Raw genomic sequence first — 25127 nt, forward strand, 5'->3', positions numbered from 1 at the left:
ACCGTAGAACGACGTTATTTGAACGTAGAACATTAATTTTAAGAAAAGCGAATTTCGTACCCCAGGTACAGAGAGACATTTTCCCTATCTGCGTATCCACACTCCCGTGCTATTGGATTGGCACACGTTATGGAGAGTAACCCTGACCTGGCTCCTTCACAGGTCAAAAAGCACACGATGTATTGAATGCCCAATGTTCGTACATTGTAAAGTTGCACAATCGAATTGATCCAAATCACTGATAACGAAATACACTTAAAACATTAATATATATATACAAGTATATGTAATAAAACCAAATTTCTAACTAATGAAGAAAGATAAAGACGAGCAATACTGAGCGAAGGAAAAATATTATAAAGAAAATGAATTAGAGCAACGACCTTGTTTCAGGAAACATGCACTATTGACAATACGTGGTAAAGAATTTTGAAACACACAGTAACTATCCTTATGTACTCGCTACAGCCGTAGCTGTTTCACAATTCCAGCTTCGTTCAGGATACTGTATGATTTCAGGTGAATTGAAGGAGAAATATTTTGTTTTAGCTTCCGTATCCATATTTTTAGGCACATCTCTCTGGCATTCCATTTTGTTGACGTCACCAAACAAAACTTTAGAAAGAAAAACGAATTCCATAGAGCCCACAGGAAGTTTCGTAATACACGGCCCAGCGTGTTTCGTTGTTCGAAGCAAAAATGTAGGCAATGAGTAATTTTAGTTACCTAAATATGCTTTTCCACATCTATTTTAAAATGTGTGACCACCGACTGCTGTGCACTCTTGCATAAATATATGTTAAACATTCTTTAATGATTACACTTGTTCAGAATTTCTTACATACTCTGAAAAGATATTAAATATAGATATCAATAATGTTTAATGGATTTCAAACATGCCTGCGGTAAGCGATCGCTGAAAAATTCAGTGAACACACTTTAACCGTTAACCGGGTAAAATTCACCGGCTAACCACAGTTTGTCGTAAAAAGGGGAAATTTAGGATTGTTACATAACAGTGATTCCAGAGCATTCTCGTAGTTCTGGAACGGTGAAGAAGTAATGAATCCAAATTTAAACATATATATATGTAGCGGGACTGGCGTATAAAAAAATTGTGTATACCAGCGTTCGCTACTTCTCCTCCTCTAAAATATCGATATGATAATATCCCTGCGACAGAATACGCTCTTGTTGAATGACATTGAATAGCGCTCTTGTAATAAAATCATGAACGACATATTCTGACAAGAAACTGATTCTGAATTTTTTATTGTCTAATTTTCATTATTAACGATACCAATAGTTTGTACCAATAATCGTACAGTATAAAGGTAACTATTACCTGAGAGTTAACAGTAAAGTTAATCATCTGAAGCCGGTTATAAAGGTAACATTGAATAGCGCTCTTGTAATAAAATCATGAACGACATATTCTGACAAGAAACTGATTCTGAATTTTTTATTGTCTAATTTTCATTATTAACGATACCAATAGTTTGTACCAATAATCGTACAGTATAAAGGTAACTATTACCTGAGAGTTAACAGTAAAGTTAATCATCTGAAGCCGGTTATTGATTCCGAGCCCTAGATATTGTTCCAATGTCATCCATCTGTTCCAACCCTTTTAACCTTTTAATTTGCAACCTTTCTCCATAAAAAAATCTTTAACGATTTATTAGAAATATTCTTTTGTAAATTTATTCACTGTAAAAAGTTTAGGGAGTTCTACGAAATAGACGACTCGACTTTCACCATGACTTGGCACTTGAACAATATTTGATGGATTTTTTTTTGCATTGATAAAATATACATGCTAGTTGCCTCAACAATTTGGTACGTCGTTATTGAATATATATTTGGTATTATTACCTCATGCTGGACATCCTTGCACATCCCTTGATTAATTTAATTTGAATATTTTTCAATGTGCGCAATGCATAGTTTAGGGAATACTGTTTTATATACTGTCTTCAGATGATTTGACTGTTGATATATATTGTTTTCAATGTTGGAAATGCAGCGAAATATTTGATGTTTTGAATAAAGGTTCTGACCCTTGAAAGAAAAGTTTGAGAATCGTTTTTGAATGTAGAATCTAATGCAGTAAGGCATAGAATAAGTTGCATTTTCAAAATAATATTTGAAAAGCCAGCAGAACATATTAAACTTATCGATAAATCCAAAGTAGGAACTAGGCTTGCACGTAATTGACAAAAATCGATTCCGTAATTACGGCCTAATCGATTACGTAATGACCCCGTAATTGCGATATTTTTTCACACATTTAAACCTATCATAAAAACCCATTGAATCTACTTCTTTTCCGAATGGGACATCGAAGTTTGGTTTTCATAATTCTGGCAGTATTACACGCCGGCGACAGATGTTAAAGACAACTATCAGGGAGTGAATTCAATTCAATTTTATTCTGATTTTTATCTTTAGTGTTAGCTTTGATTTTCCTCTGTCACCTTCGCAAATTAACCGTCCCAATTTTATGCGATCAATTTTATCATTACCGACACTGGTATACGGATATTTATGAAACGATAGTTGACTTTTTTTAAATGGACTTTTGTATTACATAAAAGTTTCGGGATTCTAATTTATTAATCAACGACGAGCGTATTCTCGCGTTTGATTATACTTGCGCTTGCCTAGCGACGAAGACTTGTCATTGCACCGTTTTTTACATTATTCGACTTTACTACCTAGTTAGCATTTTATAATAATTATTGATGTCGACTTATTGACGATATTCCGATTACCAACCTTCATTTGACATCAAATCATTTCGCGGCCTAAATGTTATATATACCATTATTTGCGCATAATTTAAATGCCGTGCTTATATGACATTCCTTCTACGAAAATACAAAGTTATATCGCAAAACAATGCATTTTGTGACATTTATTTTGCACTCGCGAAAAAATTAACTTATTTTTCTAACTAAAGTCGACGATCCTATCGGCCAAAATTCACACAAGTTTGGTCGAGTGCCTGTGGTATTCGAGTCGACGATAAAATCAAAAAAAGGTTGCCGCGTTTGGTAAAGACAGTTGGCCGAAATTTTGCGAGGCATTGTGAAAAACATATTGAGCAAGGCCTTGTCCGGACATATGACGATATAACCAGGGTAACAGAAAGATTTCGTAATAGAAAATGGATCACGCACAGAATAAACACACTGGCTCATACTTGATTATATTTGATAGTAGTTAAATTGAAAATATTGAACTGCTAAAGACAAAAAGATGATCGTGAAATTCTTAAATCTCGTTCCCTTGGTGAAATATAATTTCCAATTAAATACTGTACAAAGATATACATTTAGGCTACAATTTAGATTTTTTTTAAATTTTAACCATGCATTGTGGTGTGGAATTTCCACTATTGAAATACGTGTAACGATAAAAATAGAATAGAATTCTAGATTCGATTTAAGTATTCTAGAACGATGGTTCCCAACCACCGATCCGTGGGATTTTTACCGGTCCGCGGGAAATCTTGCGTTTTGTTGTTTCTCTGCCGTCTTAATTGCTTAACCGATGCCTTCTTTTCCGTCGTGATATTGCTGATAAGCGCGACATTAATTATCACGGCGTCGTATTGGCAAGAGAGAGAAAAACGGCTGCGAATACCGAAACTCTAACTTCTTCTACTTATTTCATTTTTTACAATTAATGGAATTGACTGCTTTGAAAAGAGCTCGTTTCATCACGAGAGCGCTCGACCAATAATTACGACTTTACGTAAATCGTAACTTCCCTTCCGTAACTCGAAATAATTACGTAATTCCGTAAATTACGTACAAGCCTAGTAGGAAGACCGAAAATTGAAAGCAACAAAAGCAATTCCGCTGTAGCGAAAAATTCTGCATTTGAGGAAAAGTTTGGACATCATTTCTGAACGAAGAAACTAATGCAGTAAGACATGGAATAAGTTAAATTTTCAAAATAATATTTGGAAAGCCAACAGAATATATTAAACTTTTCGATAAATACAAAGTGGGAGTTACGATAACTTAAAATGTCAGAAGCGATTTCGCTGTAGCCTCGTCTCGCGGCTTATAAAGAACTAGGGATTGAAGGGTGTAACAACTATGGCCTGTCATTTTTTATCAGGTTCCACTTAATAAGTGTTTTTCATACTAGTAACTCATGTCAGCTATTTATATAACTCAAATGCGGAACCAGAAACGCCCTTTTCGCAATGTATGGTTTCTTGAAAATATCATTTTAACTTTTAATCAATTTTATGTTCGGATAATGCAAAAAATGGCTAATAACATGTCGCCAAGCGTACTGAATTTAAATCCTAGAAAATTTCTTATAGATAAATGCCTAATCTGGTTTGACGTTTCAAAATTTACGGAACGGTCGGTACGTTTTTTGCAAAATAGAGAATTTAAACGATACGTTAGGCGCAAAAAAGAGCAAATAATACCTTACCACAAAGACGTCTTCAAATTTGTCGCTTTTGTCTGTTAGCGATTGCCGTGGGTGAAATATTTGCGCAATTCCCATTGATTTAGAGACGCGCGAGTTCCATTTCTAAGCAAAGCGACGCAGGTCACGTGGTACCGGACATTCGTGTAGTAAATTGCCATTCGTATATTTTAACATTCGATTTGCTATTCGAATATTTTGCCCAGCCCTAGTCATGATGTAGTCAGTATTGTATCGACGCCCCATTCATGTCAAGTACTTAAACGAATTTTGTCGGGTGCCCGCTTTTTAAACTCCGACAAGCCAAGGAGTTCGCAATTTATCCAAATTGCCAGAAAAGTGTGGCACACTCACTTCAATAACGAAAAGGACTTTACCTGGTGCAAATTTTATTCAAACCTTCCTAATCAGGGATTGCAGTACATACACGAATAGGCAGAAGGGATTGGCCATATTAATAAATCTGTCTTTTCAATTTTATTCCCTAATCATCGCTACATGTTTGACACAAGACAAAGCGGTGGACATGGGCGCTCAGTTGGACAACGGCCGAATCTCACTTTCTGAAATGTGCAGTGTCAGAATAATTGAAAATCTTCAACACTAACCTCTACTCTGACAACATATGAATGCCTCACATCGCTTCTAGGGATATTTTCAAGCAAGCGGCGTTCACGATATGTTCAATAAACTCTCAAGCAAAATTAGGGCAGACAAATTAAGACCACCAGACAGGCTCGACCATATCTTGCCATTGGGACTGTATGAAATGCCCAGTACCAATCAAAAGCGATTCCCTACAAAGCCTTGATACAATAATATGTTACATTTAGTTCAATTGCGTTTCTTCCTTTCGTTGATTATTTAGCCCCTGCTTTTGAGAGTTCAATAAAATTTGGCTTGTGACCAGTGTGTTCAAGGAACTTGGAAAAATCTGGGTATGACATACCCATGGTAGCGGAATTGACTATGGGATGTGAATATATAAGTTCACTTTCTGAGAGATGTTGAATATCCTTATCAAGCACAAGTTTAACATCATGGTTTTTGTCATTCATCAAGGCTAAAGGTGTGACACAACCTTGTTTTACGCCAAGTTTTTCCTCCAGAATGGCCTCATCTGCAAACCTGAACCCACCAGGAACTGAAAGGTCTTTCCCCAGTTGGGTCAGATTAATTTCCTTGTCATGACCAACAGTTATCAGCCAAAGATCTTTCTTTTTCTTCCCCTTCAGGAATAAATTTTTCACAATCAGCCCCTTGCAATCTTGAAGATGTGGCATCATAGCTTCAACTGTGAAGACCTGTTATCAGTTTCAACAAATTAGAAGTCATTTCAAATTTGATGTTAAAGCCTCATGGCCATGATTGCAGTTAAGAGACACATATAAAATATGCATGCAATATGCAAAGTTTATCGTTTTATTAAGCTTCAGTTTTTAGGCGTATTCAATCTATTATTAGACCGTGTTTATCATAAGGGATATATTTTAACAATTTATATCCATTTACAACATTCAAAATCAATTGCCACCAAGCCAATACCCACCATAAATAACTGGATAACTAATCCCATACCTGACATGGACTGGTTGCTTTGGTGGTATGCAATATGCTTGTCTTATCGGCTAGATCTTAAAGATCTGAATATGGAAACCTCTTTATTATAGAGTAGCGTCTTGAGAGATTATATCAAGAATTTTCCGATTATGTACCTCAGGGTGTTCAAATACAGTTGTTGTGATTGACAATGACTTCAGTATTTCTTCGAGTTTATCTCTGCCCTCAGTCATATTTCACACAACGAATAGCGATTTAAATATAACTGCTGATACTATTTATTATATTATGCAGAGATAACATATTATTATCAAGTAATCATAAACATCAAGTACGATCTTTGTTTTGAATATAAATATGAAAGAGCAAGTAAGCATTACTACAGAAATACTTTTAGCACCACTTATAGCAAAAATACTCATTTCAAAAACAGTAAAAACAATTTGGTAGGTCTATCTATTAAATAGTGAATGAAGCATAGGTAACATTTTGAACCTCAGTTTCAAATTGTGTATTTTTTACATCTAATGAACAGAAAGTTGGAATAAAAGCATATTCATGGACTTGAAATTACTACATATCTATTTAATGAAACTGCAATATCAAAAAACAGAGTGGAACTTCTTACATTTTCAATTAACAAGCGCTGGGTACGAGCATATATTGTTAGGAGTTGAAACCTAATTTCAAACAAGTTCATTCACGAAAAAAACAGCACAAATATGTTTTGTTTTTCACCATTTTGACTAATAAACAGAGACAAAATCCCACTAAAAATCTGCCAAGCTCTACCATTCATATCATAATTATCAAATCATCAATGTTATATTTCAGCACAAGTTAACCCAATATCATAGCCTATATATATATAAATTGAAAGTAATTAATTTCCAACAAAACATGAATCACATTATATGCATGTGACCATAATATTCATTTATCCCAGAAATTGTGATTTAATAACTTTGAAAGGACTGTGAAACTTCAGTCAGATCAAACCTTTTTAAAAAAAGAATCAGATTAGTGGAATGGGTAATACATACAGTTTTTAATTCTGCTTAATATATTCTAATCATAAGCAAGAAAAGTGTAAAACAAGAGATGAAAAATTCATAAAAAACTACCCACAGCAAAATTTAAAGAAAAAAAACATTTTTAAGGTTCGCACTGTAAATCGCACAATTATTCCCCTTACATATTTTTTTTTTATATTTGGCAATATAATACTATGTTTCGATTTGGCATAGAAATGTTGTGCAATTTGTTTATTACCCCTAGCAGTTAATACACCGCCAAATGGAGAAGGAAAAAATAAGCAAGACGTTACAAGTAAAATACAAATTTCCATTTAGTATTCACCAGATGATAGTCAAATATTGTGCTTAGTACAAAAGTTTTCACAAACAGCTCATGATTCAACCTATCAACAGTCTTGTTTGCAAGATTTCCTGATTCAATAAAACCATTCGCGACTGAAATACTTTAGTTTCCATCATTACTATCAACATCTTGCAATGCTTCATCAGCTTTATCATCATCATCATCATTGTCATCTTGTGTACTCAAATCTGGTGTCCATAAAGTAAGATTATCACGAAGCAACTGCAGTATCAGGGTTGAATCTTTGGGAGTAGAGTTTTCATCGTTTAGTTTCGAATCCAAGTCATTGAGTGCTTCATCGAAGGCAGCTTTTGCTAACCTACATGCCCTTTCGGGAGAATTGAGTATTTCATAATAAAATACTGAAAAGTTAAGTGCAAGTCCGAGTTTTACTGGATGAGTTGAGGCGAGATCACGACTAGCATCACTTGCAAGCTTATAAGCTTGCAAACTATTTTCTGCAGCTTCTTTTCTGGCTCCTTCACATTGAAATTCGGCAAGATATCGATAATAATCACCTTTCATTTTGTAGTAGAACACCTTTGCTTCTGTATTAGTTACATTTACAATGAGATGATCGTCCAAGAGAGCTATTATATTCTCACAACGTTCTTTCAATTCCTTTTCAACTTCACCTTTGTATGCTTTAAGTATAGCTTCATGCTTGTTGTCATCACCACTGTTTCTGGATTCTATGCTATTTAAAATTCTCCATGATGCGCGACGGGCGCCTATCACATTTTTGTAAGCAACTGAAAGTAAATTTCGCTCATCTGCGCTTAATTCATCTCCCATCTTAGAAACCCTGTCCATGTAGTTCACCATTTCGTCGTAGCGCTCTGCCTGTTCCGCCAACTTTGCACCAAATACTTGGTCCTCCCTGTCAGCCATATTAACCGAATTTTATTTTCAAACGTATTAAAAACTGCCTTGGTATAATATTCAAACTGGCACGTGAGGAGATGTTGCGCCTGGCAACACACAATGTAAATATTTCCGAGACATTCCGAAAATTTCCGAGTAGTTTGATTCAGTCGGATTTTCGGAGTCAAACACAGCTAAAAAACAAGACAAAACCAAACAAAGGTACAATTACGTATACCTATTTTATCAAGAGCTAGCTTTTACAAAGAGCGGAAATTTGAAATGTATAGGTTAATTTTCGCAAACGATTTTTCACTATAACCATAAAATTGAAAAAATGCACTCCCAAGAGTGTACAGTATGAGTTTTCCAATAGATAGGATGTTTCAATATTATTTCCGTGGAGTGAGGAGGCTTTATTATTATCCCGACCAGCGGTCTATGTTATATATCGGAATATCTAATAGGTTTGCTCGATTGTGTCTTGATATATTTTATGTTCAGAATTTTGAAACTTTATTGCACCGAGGTAAAATATTTAGAAGAGTGAACATGCACTATTTTTGGGCAATATTATTACATTCAATTCAATTTCATACGTTTCGGCTTATTACTTATCGATCTTAAGATTGGTAAGTATGTTGTTAGGTTTGTCTGTCTTTCTGTCTGTTAGATGCACGCGATATCTCACGAAAGCGAGGTTGAATCTGCTCTAAATTTTGCATGTGCATTCATAATAGCTCGGATCAGAAGCCTATTGATTTTGGATGAACACCGCTGGATCGTATCTCGTGATTAATCTTTAAGCATTGTTCATATCCCTCTTGTTACTTTGACGTCGTCGCGATACGCAAGTTTCCTTCGAGAAATTTTCCACGCTATTGAGTCAGAGCGAAGGATACACGCCGCGAGATCGTGTTATTGTCCATTTGACATCGTCGCGATGCGCAAGTTTCCTTTGAAAATTTTTCCACGCTATTGAGTCAGAGCGAAGGATACACGCCGCGAGAGCGTATCTCGTTACTTATAATTACTCTTTAAGCAATGTCCATGTCCCTCTATCATCAGGTTCGGGGTTGCAGAATTCCGCGAGGCTGTGTTTGAATACACACGGTGTCAATTTGAATTAGGAGCGGGTGAATCGAAACGGCAGTTTCTGTTTCGGGGGATCCCCTGACTGTCGATAGATAGGTCTTCGGTCTCCGACCGATATTCTCGTTTTAGGTTTTATGGATTGTGTAAAAAAACATCTGGTGTTCTTTCCATGCAAGGTACGAGACCAGGATACCCTACGGCGCGCTAAACACTGGTATTTACTATTTACCGATGGGATTTATGCTACTAGGTAGCAATTGACTCGATATTTAAAACAATTCAATATACCGTGTTTCCCCGAAAATGAGACTTATCCCGAAAATAAGACATAGCACGCCAGGGGCTTAATCCGCCCCTGGTATTTACCCATGGGATTAATGCTACTAGGTAGCAATTGACTCAATATTTAAAACAATTCAATATACCGTGTTTCCCCGAAAATGAGACCCCTTAGAATAAGACCTAGTCGATGGCGCAAATATATATTTTTTGGCCTGGTCGATAGCAAGAAATCTTTCCTACTCGTTTTAAAGAATTATTAATCTATGTTTAGCAGTTATTTCAAATGAAAACTTGTTAATTATAAATAAATGGATATCGTGTTTCATATTTGAAAATCTCGTAATCATATAAAAGAAAATAAAAGACATCCCCTGAAAATAAGCCCTAGTATTATTTTTTTAGAGAAAATTGAAATAAGACATTGTCTTATTTTCGGGGAAAAACGGTATTTATTTTCCATATTGTTTCCGATTCTTTTATGGTGACCGACAATGTACTAAATCACAATATAGTATAAATATAATTTCACACATGTCTTCTGAACTCTACCACCAACTTGCTATAAAGCGTCGAAAAATGGGAGAAAAACTATCTGTCAACTTATTTTCTGTCTATTTTTAATATTTATATATTTCTACTCGTTTGTCAGTTAGATCCCAGTGTACAAAATGGTCTTGCGCCCCAATGGCATTCGACGTCGATTGGTGGCTGAAATCCTAGATTTGTTGCGCTCATTTACAAAATTTCAGACACATAGTTTTCCAAATATTCAGAATGGTCTTAACGTTATGCTCGTAGTAGGAAAATGATCAGGTATACCATTCCATGTTTGCGTACGATTCTCAGCTGTGAAACACATCGAAAGTTTTTGACTAGACGTAGCAGGGTATATTCATTCGGTTGACGAATCGGCAGTAGGAAGATTTGGCAATAAACGATTTCGTTTAGCAGTTCGAGATGAACTGCAATATTTGAGGTAATGAGATCCACGAATAATTTGCTAATAATCGGAAAAAATAGCAGCATCATTAGCGAGTTTGAAATTTCGCCAGAATTTTAAAAGCTGTGATAATGGCGGCATATTTCAGAAGTCAAGAAAAAATATGAAAAGTATTAATTGAAATTTCAAACTAGGTGACTGTATTGGTGATCACGATTCCTAGAACATTGGAGAATATGTTATTTATCCAGGAAGGAATTAACGAATCAGTTTTGACAATTTACACAAAAAAGGAGATAACAACATTTCGTCTATCTCGTGGTCAGTACGGTTTAAATATTTAGGAAGATCACATCGAGTAAATTATGACTGCAATTAGGTTGGCAAATAATTCCGTTTTGTTTCCGGACATATATAGAATAATTGATAATACGAGATCTGGTTAGGACCGATTTTTTTGTCAACGTTGTTGAATGTTGTTTATTTATGGCCTATCCAAGCAAACAGCGATTATTTTAACAGGAAACGTTTACGTGAAGCAGTTCTTCAAAGTGATTGAATATACTTTTTGGTATTTCAACTTTATCATTCTTAAAAGCAGAATGAACTTTACACCTCATTTCGTGAATATTTATGTATAGAACTATATATTACCGCGTATATAGGCTATATACCCATACATTTAAGGCGTTGAAAGACGTACTTTTTACTTTGTGAGGGACATTTAAATACAGATATGCTCGAGCACAGTTACCTTGAACAGAATCACAAAATAAAATGCGAGTAGATTTTAGGATACCAAGGTTTTATCAGGCTCGGAATCGCTGGGGTACAGAACTTAGTCTTGAAGCACTTTCAATCCTGTCAACAATATTGACTCACAGAAATCTATTATAAAACAATTTCATAAAAATCGATGTCACAAATATCCCTGAACCTATTCCCACTACCACAGAGAAAAATTCCAACAGATTACACACAAAATACTATAAATGTTCATTAATGTGAAACAGCAAGATGAAAAGTGTAAATATAAATATTTTTTTCAGGAATAATGCAAAATATTTGAAACAGTCTGAAATTCCCAATCAGCATGTGGTGGCACCAAACACTTTGAATTCTTAAATCAAAATTGGAAAATCAAAAACAATTGAAAGAAATTGAATATTATAATTTAAACCCGTATTAAAGCTGCAAATTTCAAGAAAATAACCTTCTAATATAGAGTGATATGTAGATTTCAAACAAGCGCTACACAGTTTTGTGATGGTCAGTTTTTGACAAATCAAATGTAAAAGAATGTTAAGAAAGTATTCTTATTCGACAATGTATCCAAATTAAATGCACAATTTCTATAAAATAGTACATTTTGTATGGTAGAAAACAGGGGTTTCAAAGCCAGTTAAAAAAATTTTACACAGAATACGAAGAAAAAAGATCACACAATTTTACCGGGAAAGGGAAGCCGCAAAGAGCCAAAGCTGGTTGTCATGCTGTGAAAATCCAAGGGGCTAATATCTAATTAATAAGATGAATGTAGAATGAATTAACCAACTAAGAAATTTAAAAAGTCTGTTTGTGAATATTCACAGAATCAGCTTCGTTACTGTTCAATTTAAAATATTTTCATTCAAAATTTAATTAAAAATTATATTATTTGAAATTTACAACCGCAAGATATCACAATATGAAACTCTTTCAATAGACAATTAGAATTAATGCACCACACGAACGCTAGTCTAAACATAATTGAACACAATATATTTTTTGCAATGAAACATTCCCCACAAAACACTGAGTTTGTGATTATTAGCTTTAATCTACACTTTGCGAGAGTGATATCAATGACAAAACTACCCAAGTCATATTTTTCTAATAATAAATGTTCTCGATGACATGTATAAAATAATTATCAATTACCTAATTTTTGTGTTTGATAAATCAATAACCACAGGAAATGAAAATAGTGCTATTTGTAATATAATTTGTGGACTACCGAGATTCATGAGAAATTTAAAATTCAAATATCAACTATTTCTCAAGTTATTATTCTTGTATTATTATTCTCAAATAAATACTTCACACCATAAAACGTTGAAAATCCTGCTATATTTACAGAAATAGAGTACACAAGTTTTTCTATAGTAATAGTTCACATCTTCAATAATGAGTACAATAACATAACCTAATACAAATATTATTATCTCAAAACAGCAATCAATTCACAATATCTTGCATCATTTAGGGTGAGGAGTTTTTGTAAATGATACATGGTCCCACTTCATACAGTGGATATCATAGCATTTCACTCATCATTGTCTTCCTGCGTCTCTGATGTCCACAATGTTAGGTTATCACGAAGCAACTGCAATATTAGAGTTGAATCCTTATATGACTCCTCACTCAATGTATCTAATTCTTTAATAGCCTCATCGAACGCAGTTTTAGCTAACGTGCAAGCCCTCTCAGGAGAATTGAGGATTTCGTAGTAAAACACAGAGAAGTTGAGAGCAAGTCCTAATTTGACTGGATGAGTTGCCGAAAGGCAGCTACCAGCTTCGTTTGCTTCCTTATAAGCAATTAAACCTGCTTCCGCAGCATCTTTCCGGTCTTTGCCAACCTGGAATTCAGCGAGGTAACGATTATAATCACCTTTCATTTTGTAGTAAAATACTTTTGCTTCTGCATTTTCTGCATCAACTTTGCTGATGAGATGCTCAACAAGTAGAGTGATTATATTTGTACAAAGTTGCTTCAGCTCGTCTTCGACTTGACCCTTGTATGCTTTCAGTAATACTTCATTCTTCTTATCATCGTCCCTGGCTTCTATGCTACTCAGTATTCTCCACGAAGCACGCCTTGCACCTATTACATTTTTGTATGCAACTGAGAGCAAGTTGCGTTCTTCTACACTCAACTCTTCTCCCAATTTGGACACCTTGTCCATGTACTCCACCATTTCATCATATCGTTCGGCTTTCTCCGCCAACTTTGCACCAAAAACTAGCTCTTCTCTCTCAGACATGATACGATGAAAAAAAATCCAAAAAAATTTTGCAAAGTACTGACAAACATTAGATAAAAAGAGTCGGTTAGTAATTATTGATAAAGATATGGACCATATTGTGGATGAGCATGGGCAAAATATGACACCAGTCTTACAGACTTAGAAACAAGGCTGTATGATGGGTTCTGAATTCAGGCTAATAAAAAGTAAATCAAAATTCAGAATAGACTATCATAAGTATGTACGGTACAGCTGTAAGGGTTTTGGTGTAGTTTCGTACCTATAGTACTTCTAGTGGGCTTAGCATAACAATTTTTGCATATGTCGATCCTGAACCCCACCAGACTGCGTCATCCAAAAATTACGTCACTACGACATCACAATGATGTAATAAGGATCTTCAAACTATATGCACTGTCATCCAAAGCGTGCAGACGATCACTCAAAATGGAACAAGTTATTTCTCTCGTTTTCTTGTCGCAACGATCCCGATACGAGAGAGATCGCTGCCGTTACTGAGTTCTTTATCGTCGGCGGAGATGCCATTTCGGGCGATCATAGGTATACTTTGGCAAGATATATGACGTTTTTGTGACATCGTAGTGACATAATTTTTGGATGGCGTAGTCAGGTGGGGGTTAGGATTGTCATGTGCAAAAATCCTTTTGCTAAGCCCACGAGAAGTACTTTAGGTACGAAACTACACTAGACCCGCTGTAAAGTGTGAAAAAGTCATCAAAAACATAGGATTTACATATTTAACTGTAAGAAGGATGAAAAGGAATATTTCTAAGACTTTAAGGGGAGACCTTACACCAAAGGCTGACAGAAAGGCTATTTCTCTGTCCTCATCCACTTAAAACTACTGATATTATTCCTATTTCGATATGTGTACTGCAATACAATGTGCGTACTTTCATTTTGAAAATTCCAAATCAGGCAAAAGACCACGGTACAGGATTAATGATAGATAACTGGGGTCTAGTGAAGTAAACGTTGTAACTTCTTGGATAACACCTAACAAAAGTTTCAACTAAGCAGGTAGGCTACAACCCATGCCTGCATGCCATTTAGAGTATTGCATTCGTGTTGTTTCATTAAAAAATAAAAATAAAATCTTGGGTTGTATTTTCACATCACATTGTTTGGCGTTATTTAAGCACTCACAGCATTCAATTTCACCCCACATTTGTGTTCGGCGTTATTTAAGCAGTTACGACATTTAGGCTACTTCACAAGACCTGACTAGCCTGTACAGTGGAAACGAAAAATCCAACTTACGAAAACTCTTATCGAAAAAATATTGTTTCGACTAACGTAAGGATTTTCTACATACAAAAGGCCAAAAATGGAAAATATTAAACGTGTGTGTTTTTAACGAATATTTGACATGACAATAAATTAAACCTGACATGGAAGGGTTTCGATTAGCGCCGACTCGAAGTGCACATACCACTTCGAGGATGTTTTTGATTGGAAACATTTCACAATTATTATCGTATATTTTAATTTAGTCGAGACCTCGGCAGTAAATCTAAAAGCAAATTGTGTAATTTATTGTTTCCATCCTCAGTGACCCTTCGATAGTGACCCAACATAACGGGAAATTTTTTCATTTCTTGCAATTTAGAGCGTATAAAGTAGCTCATTAATATTAATTAGGATCAATCGCGAATTTTATTGTTAACCCGGCGTCGTTGTGACAATATCGTTCAGTTTGATGGTATTAATTTAATATTAAAAATAAAATCATAACAGCCGACATGATATATTTCAAATAGCGTCAACTCGAACAGTCTTAATTTTAATTCTCCATGATTAGCAGATGGGAATCGGGTTTACTCATTTATTTATGACATTGATCGTGTAATAACATTTGGGTTTTACTGAATCAACGAATGGTTTGATGACCATGATAGAAATTAGGCCGTGGTTGCTGCCCTGTACGTCGCCCAACAACTAGTTGCCGTCCCATTGCCACGTTTGTTTCCCGTGGATACGCACAATGTGTCCTCGCACAGTTTCAGATGCTCAAAAAAGACGATTATACACGTAACAATTAAAACAATAGAAAATGAAGTGATGAAGAAAATAAAACTAGAAAAGCAAACAAAAAACGGAAGAGTGAAAAAAAAGAATAAATATTAATTTCATGTGCGCTTGCTCCTTTTCGCACATCACGCTCTCTCCCAGCTGTCAACTTTTAACGCCTTCTCTCACCTCCTTCGAGTTCCGACCGCCATCCTCCACTACGCACGGCCTTCGCTTAGCCTAGTCGTCCAACGCCAAGGTAAAAAAACATACCGTTTGTAGATATTATTCGTTATTTCTCTGATCTTCCTTCTTCCTAAGGGTACCGGTATCACTTTCGCTTAACACGGGAACCACAGTCTACAAATACTGAAATATATGGAAAGTGAACATTGATTGATTGATTGAACACCGAGCGTACCGGTAACAGTACCGGTAGTTTAACTTAACCTCAAAAACCTTTTCTAGTTTATTGAGAAATAATTTGAAATACCAACTGATAACAGTAAATACCGCAGTCAACAAATATATGGTCACGAAGCGAAGCTGTAGTAATAGTCAACTAGCTAAGAAGTTATCGCAAACCGTTGCATTGCTGCATTGCGGGTACCGGTAACCCCAAACATCTCGATTCCCCATAAACAACTCTTAGCGGAGCAAGAATTACGATCGATTCTCAGTTGATATGCCTTCGCGCAATCGCCACAAGGTGTCACTATTTTTTATTTTGATCACTTCTTTGAACACAAAAAACGAATCTCTCGAAGTCCACAGGAAATTTTAAAATAAATAAAAGTAATATCTTCAATCACTGAAAATTTCAAAGCAATTGGTCCAGTATTCGAAGAGAAAAGCGACTTTTTAAAAACGTGTCAAAGAACAAGAACAACAACAAGAGAGCTATGCTCAAATATATGGACACGTAGAGTCACATAATTTTGATGACGTCATAGCGAAAAAAAAGTAATAGCCTTCTGGAGAAAATTTTTATCTTTAACCACTAAAAATTTCAAAGCAATTGGTCCAGTATTCGAAGAGAAAAGCGACTTTTAAAAACGTGTCAAGCGGTACTGAGTTAGCAGTCAGGCAGCATCTTACCTGTACACTGTAGGCCATATACGGTAATTGATCACAGAACAGTTGTTCCCTTGCAAATTTTATGTTGTTTACACTTTAGGACAGATAATTGATCACAGAACAATTCTTCCCTTTCAAATTTTATGTTGTTTCCAGTAGACTCTCATCAAAATAAACAAATATAGTAGGCTACAAGTGCTACAACGCTTGCATTACTGCACTGGTAGGACCGTGAAAGAATAAGTTACGGTAATTTCATTGTGGTAAGACACCGGTACCGGCACCGGTACCAGTATCGTACTTACGTACTGAGCTACCAGTACCGGTTAGCAGTCAGCCAGCATCTTACCTGTACACTGTAGGCCATATACGGTACCGTAATTGATCACAGAACAGTTGTTCCCTTGCAAATTTTATGTTGTTTACACTTTAGGACAGATAATTGATCACAGAACAATTCTTCCCTTTCAAATTTTATGTTGTTTCCAGTAGACTCTCGTCAAAATAAACAAATATAGTAGGCTACAAGTGCTACAACGCTTGCATTACTGCACTGGTAGGACCGTGAAAGAATAAGTTACGGTAATTTCATTGTGGTAAGACACCAGTACCAGTATCGTACTTACGTACTGAGCTACCAGTACCGGTACCGAACCTGTAGGTCTGATATTCCGTTCCGCATACGATAGGCTATAAAACTTGCATTGCAGCATTAGTAATACCGCGGAAGGAATAAGTCAATTTCACTGCGTTACGGTACCTGTATGGCAACTTACCAGTACCGACCTACAGTAGCTGTAGTACTGAGCAAGACAATCGATCGCGAAACCGCTTGAAATAAGTGTAAAACAGTGTTCCCATGAGTAAAAATAAATACCGCGAAATTTTGTATGAAATATCATATCTCATAGGATTCATATAAAATTTAAGAATAAACAAAAGTAATAGCCTTCTAGCGAAAAAATTAATCTTTAACCACTGAAAATTTCAAAGCAATTGGTCCAGTATTCGAAGAGAAAAGCGACTTTTTAAAAACGTGTCAAAGAACAACAAGAACAAGAACAAGAACAACAACAACATAATATTGAAACGATCGTTATGTCCACTACGTGTCCAACAACATAATATTGAAACGATCGTTATGTCCATTTCGTGTCCAAAAACAGTATGTATGAGCAATGACTTTAAACAACATGATAGGCAACTCTGACGTCACTCCATAAGACTACAGGCGAAAGATTGTATTTCATGATACGCTCCAATGCACATATTTCTCGTCGCCTTTCGCGTCCGTTTTCCGCTCGCTTTTGCTACTCGGCGTCTTTTTTACGTGTAGTACCTGTCTTTTTGCGCCTGTAACGAAACAAAATAATCTCTATATCTAAGAAGTTTTGCTCACTTGGAAAGCTGGAATGGCAGGCAAGCTGTAAAGAGCAATTTTGGACATCATAGACGTTTATTTTTATAAGAGAAGATTACAAACGCGATAGCGGAAAGATTTGTGTGGAACATTTTGCAGATAATGATAAAGTTTAAAATTAGTAATTTTAATGTTTGCGCTTAATCATTGAAATTTCATTTAAAGAGGGTGTCATACAAAACTGTGCTGTGATACAATTCCATAACACAAAGTTTGCACTTATCGAACTTGCTTTTGTAGGTGAATTTATTAGACATATTACATATTCAGTTAATCGTAGGTAACATTGCTGGTACATAATGCATCGTAGATAGGTTTGTTTAAATTTAGGAATTTAGCTCATAGCCCACTGATTAATATTATCTTCTATGCGGGAGGTTGCAGGGCTGAATTCAACCAGCAGCCTTACCGACCACCGGACGATGCTCATTTAGTTGGCTCGAGCAAGTCTTCTTGAAATGCTTGTGTGGATGGAAACTACCTATCTTTTTTGCCTTCCTCCGATTTTAGACAAATTTATTATGAGGGATTTCGCATATAATTCTCTTTGATTGTTGGCTGTTTATAATTCCTATTGATTGTGAATTCTGATTATAACAAAGAGTTAAAAAATTTTTTATCTAATTTACTGGCACCTTTTTCTTGTCAATACTCCAAGCTGAGGTAATAAACAAGACAATACATTTATGTCATCTGGAAGCAAAATATGCACACTAAATAATAGTTTGGCACATTGAGATAATACATCATGACAGAAAATACAAGTTAAAGATATGTATGACCATCACATGGTAATTAAAATTAAAAAAAATTAATAGGGGCTGTGGAGTATGAAAAGTTCAAGACAAAGAAAAGAACAAATGTTCATAGCTCATGAACTCTCAATTTTGCCTCCATTGCTTTGTGAAGGCCAATATATTTCGAGTGGCAGAATTGGTTTACCTTTATGATAGCAACGATTTTGTATTTAATATAGCGAGATTATTTCAATTTAATTGAAGTGATATTATTTCCCAAAGCAATGCTTGAATCGTCTAGAATAGATCAGTGGTGTCAAACTTATGGGTTTTCGAGAGCCGCATTGCATTTTGGAAATTGTAAAAAGAGCCGCAAACAGTTTTTGATAATGTATACTTGAAAGATATTTTTAAGATAGTTTTAGTTTGTGACATATATTGTGATGCAACTAAACAGTTGAATTAAGTTTTATTATTTTCTTCAATTTCAAATGCAATTACATATTAATATTTGCGTTCCACTATTATTGCAACATTTGCAAGTTACTGTATTTATTACAAAAAATCATAAAATTCTATGTACAACCATCAAAATCATTTTTGAACAAGCTTTGAATAAGGAAAGAATAATACATACACTAAAAATAACTTAATCTAAATATATGAACCTAAAATTAACAAAAATACTACAGTACAAACTCAATGTTTTAATAATTACATTTGTCCTGACGTTTGGCATCTTTTTTGTGTCACCAGCATACTAGAGCCAGGATGAAATGATTTTATAGTACCAACTCTAACTAACGAGGCCACATGATCATGGGTTAATCTGGATCTTTGCGAATGTCTAATTAATTCCAGTAATGCAAAAAAGTTACTTTTATCATTTCATGTATAGATCAGTAAAAAAACAAATGACAGATTTTTTCGACAAGACATTTCGCACCACATTGCGTGGCATAGGATTGCTTGAATTATTATTGATATTGATTTTTAGTAACTAAGTCGTTGTATAATTATATTAATATACAAACACATGGAAATTTTCTGTTCGAAGTTGGTCTTCGAATTTGTCATATTGACTGCTGAGCTTATTGTGTTTTTTTCATTGTATTGATGGAAATATGACAAATTAAACAATGTGCTTCAGAATTTTGTGAAAAGCAGTTTGTTACAACTCCCATTTTCTTCGAAAATGCCACCTTCTTCATGTACTTTGCGTTTAATTTAATCACTCAAGTGTTTTATTCAAGTATTCTTTTGCAAGCTTGATGTGTATTCTTAATTGGGTCAAAATGTGGACAAAAAAAATTAATATTCCAAAACTACTTTCAGTAAATTGTTTTCTGTGTAAATAATCAATTTCACTTTAAAAGGTTTGAAAAATCTATTACATTTAGATAAAAAAAAACTTCCAAAATACTATTACAATTATTGTTAAGCGTTCGAAGGCCGCACTGGAAGTTCTCTGGGGCCGCGAGTTTAAGATCCCTGGTCTAGATTGAAGTTGTCCAAAAAATATATGATAGTATTTTATCATGAATGATGATCATACCCCTTCCGGAATTTCTTCTATAGTACTACCAAAAGTTGATGAACCAAATATAACACAGGTGCAGTGAGTTACCCGTAATCCTCATTTTCCAAAGCTGTTTTAAGTATGTCTGGCGTGTTTTATGCCTTTTTACAAATAAGACCGAGTATACAATTTTACGCTTTGGAATTTTTAGTTATTTTCCTCAAGCCCTGCAGGATGTGGGGGCCATACACAACTCTACCGGAGGGTCAAATGTCTTTGCATGCCTCCATAGGTTGTTTTTCTATTGCAGAGTACTCTAATTATATTTCTTGGAATCACACTGTCACTGATATGTCGCCAGACTTCTGATATCTCCCCTTCTGCTATAGTTGTCCTGGGAATAAATAATAGGAAATTGAGATTAGACGAATAGTTGAAAGTTTTGCTTTATGTCGGCTTAATTTCTTGATTGATATACTTACTATTTCTGCTATTGCCTCTTGCGCTGTAGGAGTCTCACAATGCTTAGACAGGTTTGTCCACAACTTTCACATCTGAAGAAAGAGAGGAGATTTATTAATTTTCGTTATGAATAAATAAAGCAGTCTATATGATTTAGAATGGAAAAGCTAATAAATCCAATATCTCATGTTTTATGTAAAAAATATTTCACTGAATTTGGTATATAAACCAACTAATAAAAGGGTTTAGTCAGAAAATTACAAGCATTCGTGGCTCCAAATACTTGAGAGATCAGACTATACAATATAGACCGGTATGAGTGAAATGTTAGGTGAACTTGTTAACACTTTGATTCAATACGCAAATAAAAGAAAATGCGCAATAGTATGTTACAATAAGCAGCAATCAACAATGAGTATATATTCTCACTGATTAAAAAAATCTAACTGGAGGTGCACGAACTATTTGAAACTGTAAGGGGTAAGTAAATATGTAATTTAGGCAAATGGGCAACTACGTACCGTACTGAATTAATAACTTCGTAGTATTTGACAAAGGCTGGCTTTCCCACATGTACTTAACAGTGCGATGTCCGGGTGTGATATACAACAATAGTATTTACCTTACCTTTTTTCCGATTTCTTTTTACCTTAACTTTCTAAAATATCATTAAAATCGACAACAACTGTTAAAGCAGGCACGAACACCATTCGTGCTACGCGTTGTAAGCAGCACACATCCGCTCGTTTTCGTCTCGTCAAGTATGTGCATTGGAGCGTGCTATCGAATACGATCTTCGGACAAAAATGCCGGAGTTGCGCATCATGTTGTTTAATGTCATTGGTATGAGTGAGTATGACTCAGCAGCTAAATTACTGTTGCCAGTAAACAGATAAGTTAAGAATACCAAAATATGCAATACAAATTATATTATACAAGTGACAAAACGAATACATTATCAGCAGAGTTGGTTCATTATATTCCATTTTGGACACTTTAGTGGACATAAAGATCGTTTTGGTGTTTTCGTTGTTCTTGTTTGACACGTTAGTGGACACAACGATCGTTTTGTTATTCTGTTGTTCTTTGACATAGAATAGAACACTTGGGGGAAATATTAAAAAAACGCTTTTCTTACGCTATAGCAAACATCAGTTTGCTATAGATAGATAGTTTATTTCGAAAACTCCATAACAAACATAAATTAAAAATGAAGAATTCTAGAGGGCAAGCAGAACCTATAAAAAGTTTAAAACATGAGAAGTATCTCATGTGCCTGCCCACCAGCACGCACACAAAAACACAAGCCCAGTTAAATGAGGCTTGGGCCAAATTTGACAAACAAAATACACGATAGTATTAAACTTTCGGGCTGTTGTGCTTTCAAGAATTACATTGATAATGACCAATACCTACAACCTCATGCAATGATAGGCTTACCAATACGTCCCGCTTTAGGCGGGACAGTCCCGCTTTTTAGCGTCTTGTCCCGCCGTCCCGACAAGTCAGCCAAAAGTCCCGATTTTGCGTTTAGCCATCCAGCATAATACACGAACATGTTCTCGTTACTGTTGTTGCTGTGTAGCGCAACGCTAGCGAACTTACTGAATATGAATGCGTTATTTTGGTTGTTTCCCGCTAACATTATTAGCGAACGTATCACATTTAAAATCAATTCTAATTGGTCCTGTTCGAACGTTCGCGTAAATGTAACATTGAACAACGTTTTTTTAAAGGTGTTATCTACAGAAAAGCATGCTTGGGCGAATAAGTAAATCCCAATGCTTGAAAACGGCAGACTATTTCATTATTCTATACTTCTTTTGATGTACATAAAAAAATTTAATTCAGATCATTTGTATCGTTAGCGTCTATTTCTTTCTATTTTTTGAACCGAACTCGATATTCAGACAGAGAATATGCGCATGAACTCTCGATCACAATAAAGACAGTCGGGATTGCTTAAATGTAGGCCTATGTAGTAAAATCGGAAACTGTAAAGTTACTGGAGGCGTCCCGCTTTGAAATAAAAAAAATATGGTATCCCAATGCAAAGATAATGTGGGGAGTGGAATGTAATTTATTTGCGACGATAGTCATACTCATGAAGCCATGAAAGCTTTAAGAAAATCCAAGCCACGAAAAACTACACTGATTGCTAGATTGACATTGCGGAAAAAAGTGTTTTAAAATATACAAACAAACGCAAAACCATGGCGGCAAATTCAGTGTGCGGACACTCATAAAAGCAATTATCAGGAAAAACACTAACCACACGTGAGCAGGTCTTTAGCCTAATTGATACATAGATGTGGCCAACATTGTTAAAACAGTACCGGTATACACACAGAGAGAACAAATCAAAAATATGCCATTAAATGAATGTTTAAAAATGTTGCGCATTGATATGGGCATAAGTCATTCTACAAACTATTTACACATATATAGTTGAACACTCATTTAGTATTCAAGCGGAATTTCTAGAAATAGCAGTATCTGCTGACAGTCCGAATTCAATATCATACTTTTTGTCACAAAATGAAATATCTGAATCAATCCCTGATGTATTCAGCTTTCGATTCTGTCAAGATGTTTGTATGTTGCCTTTATGCTGCCATGTAATTTCATATTTCTGTCTTTAATTGTTGATATTCCTTCAGTGCTGGATCATTGTTGTCAATCTAATCTTTCTGTGCCGTTCAAAACTGCGACCGCACCCGACGACTGCCAAACGCAAAATTTAAGTCCAATCTTTTATCAATAAACTTTTTCAATTCCAGTGGATGGGCCTTGATCATGTTGATATCACGCGATACAAATCCAACAGTAAATATCAAAACACACAGCGCGTAGCATTCTCAGTCCAACAGCATTGATTGATCTTTCATCTCACAGAGCAACAAAAACATGTCCGACTCAGACGGCAGTCTGGCAAGTACTATATTTTGAAGCTCACGGAAAAGGATTTCCGTTTGAGTTTATTTGCGTATTTGGAAGGGTTTTGTTGGTTGAAATAACTGGAATGATATACTGAGGCGTTAGGAAAAAGTAGGTCGTGGCATCTGCCAATCATCTCTGCGTCGGTACCATAAGTTATCAAAGTGAAGTAGGGACAGAGTATTTCTGCTGTTCTGTAATTGCATTTAATGCATGGTAATTAAAGGTTTATACCAGAATTATACTTGTGTTTTCTCGCGAAGAGCCCGCAAATGCGTTTGCGGCAGATATCAAACACCGTACTCCAAGCTTGAATATTCAGTACGCGAAGATGGAGTTATTGCACTATTTTATTTATTATCATTGGTGCCGACTGCCATCTTACAGGCGATTTTTGGATTGCAACAATCTCAATTTTTTGGAATAGTGAAACATTCTTTATTGGACACGTTTAGTGGCCATAACGATCGTTTCAAAATTTTGTTGTTATTGTTATTGGACACGTTTAGTGGCCATAACGATCGTTTCAATATTATGTTGTTGTTGTTGTTGTTCTTGTTCTTGTTCTTTGACACGTTTTTAAAAAGTCGCTTTTCTCTTCGAATACTGGACCAATTGCTTTGAAATTTTCAGTGGTTAAAGATTAATTTTTTCGCTAGAAGGCTATTACTTTTATTTATTTCAAAATTTTGCGTGAATTCTATGAAATTTGATATTTCGTCTAAAATTTTGCTGTATTATTTTTTATCCATGGGAACACGGATTTTAGTCAGTGTCATGACTGGCTGTACGTTTTGATTCTGCAAAATTCTTGCTACTGGAAATTCAGAACTTTTTTGAGGGTACCGGTAGCGTCAAAGGTACCGGTAAGGACTGATTCGCTCTGGTCTAACGTGTCCATATATTTGTGCGTAGCTCTCTTGTTGTTATTTGTCTCCGTCTCCATTTTAAAAAAAATCGCTTTTCTCTTCGAATACTGGACCAATTGCTTTGATATTTTCAGTGGTTAAAGATAAAATTTTTCTCCAGAAGGCTATTACTTTTTTTTTCGCTATGACGTCATCAAAATTATTGCCACTGGGTGTCGCTACGTGTCCATATATTTGAGCATAGCTCTCTTGTTTTATATTAAATGACTTTTTGAAATCTCCCGGAAAATAATGAGTACCAACGTTAGATGATTAAATACTATTTGCGATTGATTTAAATCAAATTTTACTTTTTACGACACCCGGTTTCCGAAAATACGAAGTTATAACACAAAACAATACGCTTTGTCACATTTTTTTGCGCTCTCAATAAAATACATATATCTTGAATTTTGAGTTGTTGATGAATCGGTTCCTATCGCCCAAGCGCGA

At 35.3% G+C, this 25127-nt stretch overlaps 2 protein-coding genes and 1 pseudogene across 2 annotated transcripts; all 3 read right to left on the minus strand.

Moving 5' to 3' along the window:
- Positions 1–2820: 2820 nt before the first annotated feature.
- Positions 2821–6295, minus strand: LOC120335535 (prolyl-tRNA synthetase associated domain-containing protein 1-like). The gene is made up of 2 exons (XM_039403060.2): positions 6171–6295; positions 2821–5759 (listed from the first exon to the last, which is right to left on the minus strand). The coding sequence occupies exons 1-2, from the start codon at positions 6246–6248 to the stop codon at positions 5316–5318; spliced, it is 522 nt and encodes a 173-aa protein (XP_039258994.2). The 5' UTR covers positions 6249–6295; the 3' UTR covers positions 2821–5315.
- Positions 6290–8404, minus strand: LOC120335532 (14-3-3 protein epsilon pseudogene; annotated as a pseudogene).
- Positions 8405–11548: 3144 nt separating this feature from the next.
- On the minus strand, positions 11549–13744 carry LOC120335566 (14-3-3 protein epsilon-like). The gene has a single exon (XM_039403096.2). It carries the CDS (start codon positions 13599–13601, stop codon positions 12882–12884), a length of 720 nt encoding a protein of 239 aa, XP_039259030.2. The 5' UTR covers positions 13602–13744; the 3' UTR covers positions 11549–12881.
- Between the last annotated feature and the right edge of the window lie 11383 nt (positions 13745–25127).

This window comes from Styela clava, chromosome 2, assembly GCF_964204865.1.
Source record: "Styela clava chromosome 2, kaStyClav1.hap1.2, whole genome shotgun sequence".
NCBI classification, from domain to species: domain Eukaryota; kingdom Metazoa; phylum Chordata; class Ascidiacea; order Stolidobranchia; family Styelidae; genus Styela; species Styela clava.

Excerpts from the sequence above, each read along its gene's own strand:
- LOC120335535 (XM_039403060.2), bottom strand. The coding sequence starts at position 6,248 with ATGACTGAGGGCAGAGATAAACTCGAAGAAATACTGAAGTCATTGTCA. Across the intron at positions 5,760-6,170 it reads CTGTATTTGAACACCCTGAG|GTCTTCACAGTTGAAGCTAT; the intron begins GTACATAATCGG and ends AACTGATAACAG.
- LOC120335566 (XM_039403096.2), bottom strand. The coding sequence starts at position 13,601 with ATGTCTGAGAGAGAAGAGCTAGTTTTTGGTGCAAAGTTGGCGGAGAAA.